The sequence below is a fragment of the Pangasianodon hypophthalmus genome, chromosome 17 (assembly GCF_027358585.1).
Source record: "Pangasianodon hypophthalmus isolate fPanHyp1 chromosome 17, fPanHyp1.pri, whole genome shotgun sequence".
NCBI classification, from domain to species: Eukaryota; Metazoa; Chordata; class Actinopteri; order Siluriformes; family Pangasiidae; genus Pangasianodon; species Pangasianodon hypophthalmus.
Genome location: NC_069726.1, coordinates 548,792 through 558,791, shown reverse-complemented (window position 1 = coordinate 558,791; position 10,000 = coordinate 548,792). Strand labels below are relative to the sequence as shown.

General features: G+C 43.2%; 1 protein-coding gene across 2 annotated transcripts in view; it reads right to left on the bottom strand.

Annotated features, from left to right (window-relative positions):
- Positions 1-49: 49 nt before the first annotated feature.
- The window catches only part of LOC113523717 (C2 domain-containing protein 2), a 20,987-nt gene continuing 11,036 nt past the window's right edge, over positions 50-10,000 (bottom strand). For both annotated transcript variants that reach the window (XM_053241267.1, XM_053241266.1), the window contains 6 exons: positions 9,568-9,683; positions 8,697-8,853; positions 8,332-8,439; positions 7,672-7,799; positions 6,297-6,543; positions 50-4,700 (listed from right to left, as the gene is read on the bottom strand). In XM_053241267.1, coding sequence (XP_053097242.1) covers positions 4,483-4,700; positions 6,297-6,543; positions 7,672-7,799; positions 8,332-8,439; positions 8,697-8,853; positions 9,568-9,683 — 974 coding nt within the window. In that variant the 3' untranslated portion in view covers positions 50-4,482. The remainder of the gene's footprint in view (positions 4,701-6,296; positions 6,544-7,671; positions 7,800-8,331; positions 8,440-8,696; positions 8,854-9,567; positions 9,684-10,000) is intronic.

The following is a 10,000-nucleotide window of genomic DNA, read 5'->3' as shown; positions in this document are numbered from 1 at the left end:
GTCAAATGTGTAATATAATATAAATACAAAAGCAACAAAAAACAAAAGCTTTGTTGTTAATCAGTCAGCATTTATTGCTTGAAATGATAAACCTGATATGTTAATCATATACGATCCCTGCATAGCGTACACACACACACACACACACACACACAGAGTCCAGTGCAAACAAACTTGAAACACCAGTAGTCTCTTCCGCACACATACACACATACACACACACACACACACACACGATACATTTGCAGTAAACGCATGAAGCTCATTAAGTTCACGGCTACACTAAGGTCCATCGCATCACTTCCTGTTCCACGTGTTAATTTTGGTTCCTGTGTGCAGAGCTCATAAAGTTGAAGGTCACAGTAAAGGATTAAACACACAGATACAGCGCTCACACGACGCCGGGAACGCTGCACGGTTACCACGGCGATGTCCATCAGCATCACACTGAAGTGTGGCAAGACTTCGAGAGGGTCTATTCACAAAGACGATAAACTGACCGACTGATCACGTGACCTTCTTCCCTAATGCTTACGAGTGCGGTGTAGACATGAATGAGTTGCAGTGCATTGTGGGATTTCAGGAGTGCACTAGATTACATCCAGACGTGTAACGACAACAGCGCGCTGCGTAGGGAACACGCTGCGAATAACACACGACATCCGAGATCTCGGAAACTATCATCACCTTCCCGAATCGTTCAGGTTCACACACACGCACTCGGAGAGACGTTTCCAGCGTGTGTGTCGCTCTAACACACATCTATTCTGTCTGATTGAAGTGTTTATGTACAAATAGTGTTACTAATTTAGGTGCACCATGATAAACTGCAGGTTACGTCAGCCGTGTAAACGTCTCTCACACTCACACACACATACACACACACATACACACACACATACACACACACATACACACACACACATACACACTGAACATGTCTCGACTGATACGCTAGTTTGGGGTGAAAGTCAAACCTCAGATGTTTTATTTTTGGCGTGAGATAAAGAGGATGCATCATTATGAAGCACTGACTGTACAGGATATTAACTGTAGATCTGCAGGTCATGTGACTAAACACACACACACACACACACACACACACACACACACACACTCGGGCCAAACCACAGCCTGAGACATCACACACTCGAGTTAAAGCTCTCCGTCAAATATAATGATTTGGATAAAGGAGGAAATGTGGATCAGGACGCTGATTATCTAAACATCTGACTCACACGCACACACACACACACACACACGCGCGCAAACACACACACGCACACACACACACACACACAATCAGCTGGTCATGTAACTACAAACAAACAAATACAAACAGTGCGTAACATCACACACTCTCAGAATGAAGGAATGTGGGATTATCATCAGTGGGAAGTGGATCATTAAACCCCTCAGAGACAAACAACACAAACGCAGTACAGGTCATGTGATCAAAAAACAAACAAACAAACAAACAAACAAATCAATGAAATGACATTGTGACATCACTGAGCGTGATTAAAGCTCTCGTTAATGCCCTCCTGTAGTGTTTAAACACTTTGGTTAAAATTCACACACACATACACACACACACACAACGCAGGAAAGCCTGCACCGACCATCTGTGTGTGTGTGTGTGTGTGTGTGTGTGTGTTTACTGAAAAAAAACAACAACAACAATAACAACAACCCAAAACTTATAACCAAAGATCTCTCTCTCTCTCTTTAACACACACACACACACACACACACACACACACACACACACTGTCCTATATTCATTAAACAATATTCAAACTGATTGGTAGATTTACAGATTTACTCAGATTAGGATTTTATATTTATATATTAAAAAAAATTAATAAAAAAAAGAAAAAAGGTAAAATAAGCAAAACTAAAGTTCATATAAGAACTTTGTCATCAAATTCCCATGTGGCACATCTCAACTGTTTCACACAACACACCATCTGTCTTCCTTCCTGCTGTATTCACACTCACACACACACACACACACACACACACACACACACACACACACACACACACACACTCTCACACACACACACACCGTAAAACAGTTTCCCTTTTCTGTAGAAGCATCATAATGCTCTAAGAGACCAAATACATGCCGCTGAAATGTGTGTGTGTGTGTGTGTTATTATTATTATAATTAACATTTAAAATATTACTGATAAACAATCTTCAGATATTTATTATTAATTTATGCAGAGTCGCCTCGTGGAGAAGTTTACACCATGTCACATTATTATTATTATTATTATTATTAATTCCAACGTATCATTAATTTTAATCTGAATATATGGATTCAATGATATGATGAAAAAACTAACGGATAAAACTCCAAAAAAAATCCACCGTGACTCGAATAAACAAAGTCACTGAGTTCACACCAGCAGGTGATTAATTAATTTTATGTAAATGAGTTATGACACAGTAAAGCTAATCATCCACCTGATTGGCTGCTGCTGCGAACGCCTCGACCAATCGTGTGGAGTGGGAGGGACGATCAATAATTCACTCTTTATTATAACTTCATTTTAACTCTAATCTAAAGCTTGGCAGTGCGATAACGATGATGTGATAACGATACTGCGATACACTTTTCCGCGGATATCGTCAGGTTTCGGAGCGTTTTATTCCCACGCTGTGTGAACCTTCCCTCATTTATCACATGAAATACTTTCATTTTATTCAACATTCTATCAAATTTTTCCATAATATGGCTGTTTTTTTTTTTTTTGAGGTCTGTTAGGAAGAAAAAAAAGTGTCCTCCAAAATTATTGGCACCCTTGATCAAAATGAGAAAATTTTATAGAAATCTATATATAAAAAAATAAAACAAGAACATGCAATCAATATTATTTTGAGTTTATAAATAAAGTGTGTAACACTGTTTGTTTATAATTATTGGCACAATTACAAATAATATTTAGTGAAGCCTCTCATGGAGGGAATAACAGCATTGAAACTGAACCTGAATTATTGACTATAATATTCATTTTGTATCATCATCATCATCATCATCATCATGAAGAAGGTGCCAATAATTCTGGAGAAATTTCTTGCTCTATAGCCCACGCCCATTTTAATCACCCGTAACACTGAGACGTGTATAAATCATAGAGTAGATTCTGTACGTGTTCTGTACATGGCTTCTATTATTTATAATCAGAACTCGACTCGACAGGACAGGCCACGCCCACAGGAGACGACCCGGAAGTGACATCATCGAGTTGCTGGCGTGAACGCAGAGCGAGACGAAGCGAGGCGCGGCTTTGATTTGTCGTCTAAATACGAAGTCATTAAACGTGACGGTCGGAATTCGATCTATTTTAGACTCTGCATTATTTTCAGTAAAAAATAAAAAGATAAAAAGCGGCACGTTTCATTCTCAGGTTCTGTTTCCCAAAATCTTATTTTCCCAAAAAGATAAACACACACACACATACATATATAGCATTCAGCTTCTTTACAGTTAGAGGCAGCCATCTTTAACAGAAAGGCCACGTGTGTGTGTGCAGGTTATAATACACGTTAGCACGCAGGATTAGTTTTCGCATCATCATCATCATCACTTTATCCAGAGTTCGAGCATTAATATCAGCTGTGGATGGATATGAAGCTGGAGCGTAACGATATAACAGTTTCAGATTCCTCATCGCGGTACATCGTCATCCCGATATATCGTCCCACCTGTAGCGTGTGACTTCGTTACGTATCGCGGACGTCCTTCTGACCAGCAGGTTGTGAGGATTAGCGTGAGGATTAGCGTGAGGATTAGCGTGAGGATTAGCGTGTCTATTGGATTAGTATTAGAATACCGCTTTGTCCTTGGAATTTAAGTGTAATTTCGGAGACAGCGCGAGTGTGTGTGTGAGAATGTGTGTGAGGGTGTTAGCGAGGGCGTGCGTTTGTGTGTGTGAGGGCGCAGGTGTGTGTGTGAGGGTGTTAGCGAGGGTGTGTGAGGATGTTAGTGAGGGCGTGGGTGTGTGTGTGGGTGTTAGTGAGGGCGCGGGTGTGTGTGAGGGCGTGTGTGTGTGCGTGTGTGTGTGTGGGTGTTAGTGAGGCTGATGGAGCTCTGACGTCTGGACGCCGTTGGCTTTGCTCTTGTGTTTGTGTGTGTGTGTGTGTGTGTGTGTGTGTGTGAGGGTGTGTGTGAGAGAGTTTGTGTGTGAGGGTGTTAGTGAGGGCGCGTGTGTGTGTGTGTGAGTGTGTGTGTGTGTGTGTGTGTGTGTGTGTGAGGTTGTTAGTGAGGGCGTGTGTGTGTGTGTGTGTGAGGGGGTGTGTGTGTGTGTGTGTGAGGTTGTTAGTGAGGCTGATGGAGCTCTGACGTCTGGACGCCGTTGGCTTTGCTCTTGTGTTTGTGTGTTTGTGTGTGTATGTGAGGGTGTGTGTGTGTGTGTGAGAGGGTGTTAGTGAGGGCGTGTGTGTGTGTGTGTGTGTGTGTGTGTGAGGGTGTTAGTGAGGCTGATGGAGCTCTGACGTCTGGACGCCGTTGGCTTTGCTCTTGTGTTTGTGCAGCAGTTTGCGGTTGATGATACGCTTGAAGGTGGCTGTGCGTCGCTCCTCGGCCTGCTCCAGGTACTGCAGGTCGTTATGGGACTGACTCATCCCCGGCTCCTTCCTCTGCTGCCGGCGCCGGAAAAACAGCCGGGCGCCTTTATGGAGGAAGCTGCCTGCGCGGGGAAACACCAGACAAACACGTTTCACCTACACTTAACACACACCGGCTTTTAGTTTCCACCCGCAAGAACTAAACAAGAATTAAAGCAGAATTAAAGAAGAATTAAAGCAGAATTAAAGTAGAATTAAAGCAGAATTAAAGAAGAATTGAATTAAAGCAGAATCTTAAATTAAAAATTAAAAAGAACGAACTGCTGCTTAAGACTCATTCGTGCTTCGCAGGAACCGAACGGCCCTCAGGAGTGGAATCTAATGACGATATTAAACTGAGCGGAAAGTTTAAAGTTTAAAGCATAAAAAAACCTCTACATTTTAAAAGGATCACATTCATATAAATAAATCTGTACAGAGGGAATCTGTGGAATATTTACTGCACAGTGAAAGGAATCCCCTGCTGTAGAAAGTTTACACACCCCTGGCCCGCCCCTGCGGAGTTTTGATTTCTGATGATAAATGGATTTAATCAGGGTCTGTATTTTGGAGCGTCATTAAATAAAAGTTTTCTCTGTGGCGGTCTCCCAGGGGGCGGAGATCGCGAGTACGATCCTGATGATGTCACAGCCGTCCATTGCCGAGAGGCTAGGAAGTAAAACTCTCTCTCTCTCTCTCTCTCTCTCTCTCTCTCTGCTGTCAATCACAGCGACACTAGCCAATCGTGGGCGTCTGTGCGTTCATGTATGCGGAAGAGGGCAGACGAGACGGTGATTTCCTCCAAGTGCATTACGATACGATGTCTACGATGGTCTACGATAAAACACGTGTTTAATCTTCACTTCTCTCCATTTACACTAAAGATAAAAGTATTGGCACCCCTGTGTTTGGATCACGTCTTCGCATTAACTCATGCCGGGTTTTATTCCAAAATCGTTTTGATTTATTTCGAGTGGCATCTTTCTTGATCGTTCCTATCAGTAATCACCTGATAACCTCCAGAGAAACTCCTCCCACTTTCAGAGATAGAGTGATGTGACAGGAAACACACACACACACACACACACACACACACACAGAGACACACACAGAGACAGACATCTAGGAATTATGAGCGAGGATGGTGAATATGGGATCTGCATGATCTGAGAGATGGAGTGTAAATAAAACACGGGTAATTGCTCTATACAGCATCTTGAACTACAGGATGTTTAAAATAAAATCGCGGTAAAATGGAGGGATGAACGGAGAGATATGAGGGATAAAAGCAAATCAGGACCAGTCCACACCTCCGCTTTACAGCGTGATGGATTTCAATCAGGTTACAGCGTTAGAATAAATTAAACAAGGCCGTGGACTGGGTTTGCTTTGCACTCCACTATACAGGACGCTACTCTTTTAGGGGACGTCTACATCACTACATCGCTACAGACTCCTTGAGAGAGAGTGCACTTACTCGGGCAGCATTAAAGTCTGCTTACCACTGCTCTCCTCTTAAAGATGGCAGAGAGATGACAGGAAGAGGAGAAAAGAAAGTGGTCAAAGGATGAGAGAGAGAACGAGTTTTCACCATCACATTTACACATGACAGGAAAAAACGCAACAAAGAGAAGTATTATTACTAAAATATCTAAAAAAAAAATGATAAGATGCCGCACCTTTCCCCTTTTTGGATCTGGTTTCGGAGACGCAGAGAGAGAGCGAGGCTTTGTCCGATTCCTCTCCAGTCTGACTCTCCCAGTCCGCTCCGCTCGGACCCTCCAATGGATCGGTCGTGTCCGAGACGCAGTGCTCAGAGAGCGTCTCCGTTTCCTGCCTCGTGCACTCCGGCGATTCGGCCATGGAGGCGTCCATCGTAGAAGCGTAGTCGGACATCAGACTCATCTCATCCTGAGACAGCGGCGCCTGAGCGGGGAAACGAGACCAGCACCGGAGTTAATCACAGAGACGAGCTGATCCTGAGTACGAGGCGCCTGACTATAAGACCATGTTCACACTGGACAGCTGACTGGAGACACAGGACGCGTCTCAATCAGCTCGCTCCCTCGGGGGTGAATCAGTAGATGGTGTGCAGGAGTTCAGGCACTAGGACCCTGTCTCACTACACACTGTGACGCTGATGCCTCAATTCCCGTCACCATGACGACGTACTCGCGCTGTAAAACGTCACCGCTGGCGTTTATCACCAACAGTCAGGACCGATATCTTTCTGACGTTATATATCGTATAAATTTATTAGCTTAATCACAGGCGTTTCTGTCACGGTGCTTCGAGCAGGATCGTAGCTCGCTAGTGGATTTATTTAAATCATTAAACACTTAAAAGCCGTTAGACTCAAACACGCCGTATACAGAACGTCAAATAAAGTTAAAATCGCTAACGTAAGGAATCATCTGAGAGCCACAACAACCATAACAAGCTCCTGACGTTTGTAGACGAAGCTGGCTGAGAGTTCGTCTGCCATTTTGTTCGAGCTTCAGAAAATATGACGTCATTTCCTGTAAGGGAACGTAGCGAGCGTCGATGCTCCCTGGTTTTTGCGGTGCATTGTGGGATTTTTTAGGGAGCGAATGTTCCAGTGCACTGGAAGGATTTTGCCCTTAAAATGGCCGCCTCCCTGATCAGCGCCCTGAGTACTGAACTAGTGAGCCGAGTGAGACGCAGCAACATGAAGTGATTAAATGATTTGAATCAGTTGTTGGTTGGAGTGAAAGCCTGCAGCCACAGCGGCCCTTTGCGGATAAGATCCACAGATAACACTCCTGTTTTACACAATAAGAAAACAACAAGGCAAAAGTCCAGTGTCCATGCGTGAGGATCTGAATACCAGACGCACACATCAATCTTTTCCCTTGAGTTGAGGTGAGTCGGCTTTTCTGAAGGGTGAAATTTATTATTTCATTTTATTACTGTATTCTTTATTTCTGTAGAACTCTGTCGTAGCAAGAGCTTAAAAAAATCTACTACTAATCTGTAAATCTTTAGTTTGTGTTTGTGTGTGTGTGTGTGTGTGTGTGTGTGTGTGTGTGAGACCTTTGCCACTCCAGAGATGATGATGGTGCTCTTTTTGACGGGAGATTTGAGTTTCTGCTTAGCCGATTCGTACAGCTGTCTGATCGCAGCCTCGGCCACCGGGTCGGTTCCGTTCAGCATCAGCAGCTCTGCACAGGAGAAACACACAGGAAAAGAGCTGTCATGTGATCATTTCACACTTTCTGATTGGTCACAGTGACACTGAGGGGGCGGGGACTCGTTCACAGAGATGCACAAATGTCTGAAGACAAAGTCAGAGTCGGAGAATAAAACAGTGGAGCAGCTTAAAGACAAATATAAATATATATATATATGACAAAAATTAAGTACAAAAAAAAGACTAGGAATCTCAGCTGTATTTTCTTCAGAGGAGATTTTCAACACACACCCGCACAGCCACTAGAGAGCGCTGTTTCTAAACGTCGCACAGGCGCCTCATACGGTAGAAAGCGTTGACTTTATCGCGCACTAACCTTTAAAGCTGATCTACATCTTTAACACGTGGTCAAATTTATGCTCTTGATTGAGTCGACTGATTTTATTTTTTTAGTATGAAAGGGTTTTATTTCTGGTGTTTACGTTTAGCACAGTGAGTAGCGTGTCTACACGCATGTGTGTGTGTGTGTGTGTGTGTGTGTGTGTGTGTGTGTGTGTGTGTACCTGTATCTGATGCAGATAAGGCTTTGCTGACTTTAGCTCCCAGCACTGAGGGCTGTTCAGACACCCGCCTCTCCGTCAGCTTGGCTTTGGGTGGAGGTTTCATCGATTCTGAACAGGAGAAGTACGATACAACACGTGTTATAATATAAATCACCAAATCCTGCTGAGTGTGAACCCCCCCCCCCCCACACACACACACACACACACACACACATGCACAAACTGCATCAGGCTGCAGCAAAGCCTTCTTTTGTTTAAAGTTTCACTACGACAACGTTGACCTAAAAAATCAGCAAAGTGGACGTGTTTATAACTTTAAAACCGTCTCGAGTTTCACGTGTTTAAAGCGTGATCTGGGTCGGTACCTGTAGGAAGAGGGCGACCCGGTCTGCTCCTCACCGCAGTGACGGTGGTGACGACGGTTCCGCACGGCATCACGGTTCGGTCCATCTCCACTCGTTTGGCAGGCGCCGGAGTAGGAGGCTGCCAAGTGCGCACTTCACTCGGCTCCAGGTAGGACAACTAGACAACAATCAATAAATAAACAAATAAATAAATAATACGAATAACAAATAACACAATAAAAATCTGATTCCTATGAAACGTTAGAGCTGTAACCTCACAGTAAACACGTTTTTAAAAATTAAGCTCGGGAAAACATCGAGACATTGTTCATAAGCAAAAAAACGTGTTATAAACTTGTTATGCCACTGATTCTATGTCAGAGATTTTACACAAAAATGTTTAAACGCGTAAAAAATATATCAGCTTTAAGGTTTGATATTTTAAAAAAATGAGAAATTTGTCACACAGAAACACGTATGTATACTTTTATTTACAGTTTCATTACAGTTAATAGTTAAAGTATATCGTAATTCTGGACGACCTGGCGATGGAGTCGGCGCCGATCCCGTGTCCAGTATCAGACCGAGATCACACGTAATAAGAGCTGGAGGGAAAATCAAACAAATCTGATCCGATTCTATAATTAATCAGCCGGAAACGTCACAGAATTGCTCGTAGCGTAACGTAAACCGATGACGTCACGTGATAACAAGCAACCAGCAGCTGCCTGTGTTACCATAGCAACAGCAAGCAGCTTTAGATTGATAATGAATTATTATGTTTATGTTATAATTAGCATGAATGAGTATTACACAAGGAGCAGCCCTGACTGAGGTGTAAATATCCGGACAGGTGTGTGTGTGTGTGTGTGTGTGTGTGTGTGTGTGTTACCTCAGTAGTCAGTGATCCGATTACTTGGTGTGTGTTCATCAGTGTGAAAGTGTGCTGTCCTCTCGGGCTCCTCGTCACCAGATTAAACGGCACACACACCTCCCCGAGCACGCAGCCTGCCAGCAGAGACACAACACACACCGGCGCAACAGTGACTTAACAACCGCTTCACGTTTAATCCTCGTACACAATAAGAGCATTTCGTTTTTATTTATTTATTTATTTTTTAAATTACACAGTCCCGGTGACGGAGTGAAGTCTGAGAGTCTGAGTCTTTCATTTATTAGCTTTACATTTATTAACCTGCATCACATCCTGTTATTCCGACCCACTTCCCTTCTTCTTCTTCTGCATTCTAGAGATGTTTAATTTCATGTTTTTTATTCTTTACTTTATTTAGTTTTAGCATAAAATTTAGGTCACACAGCAGTCA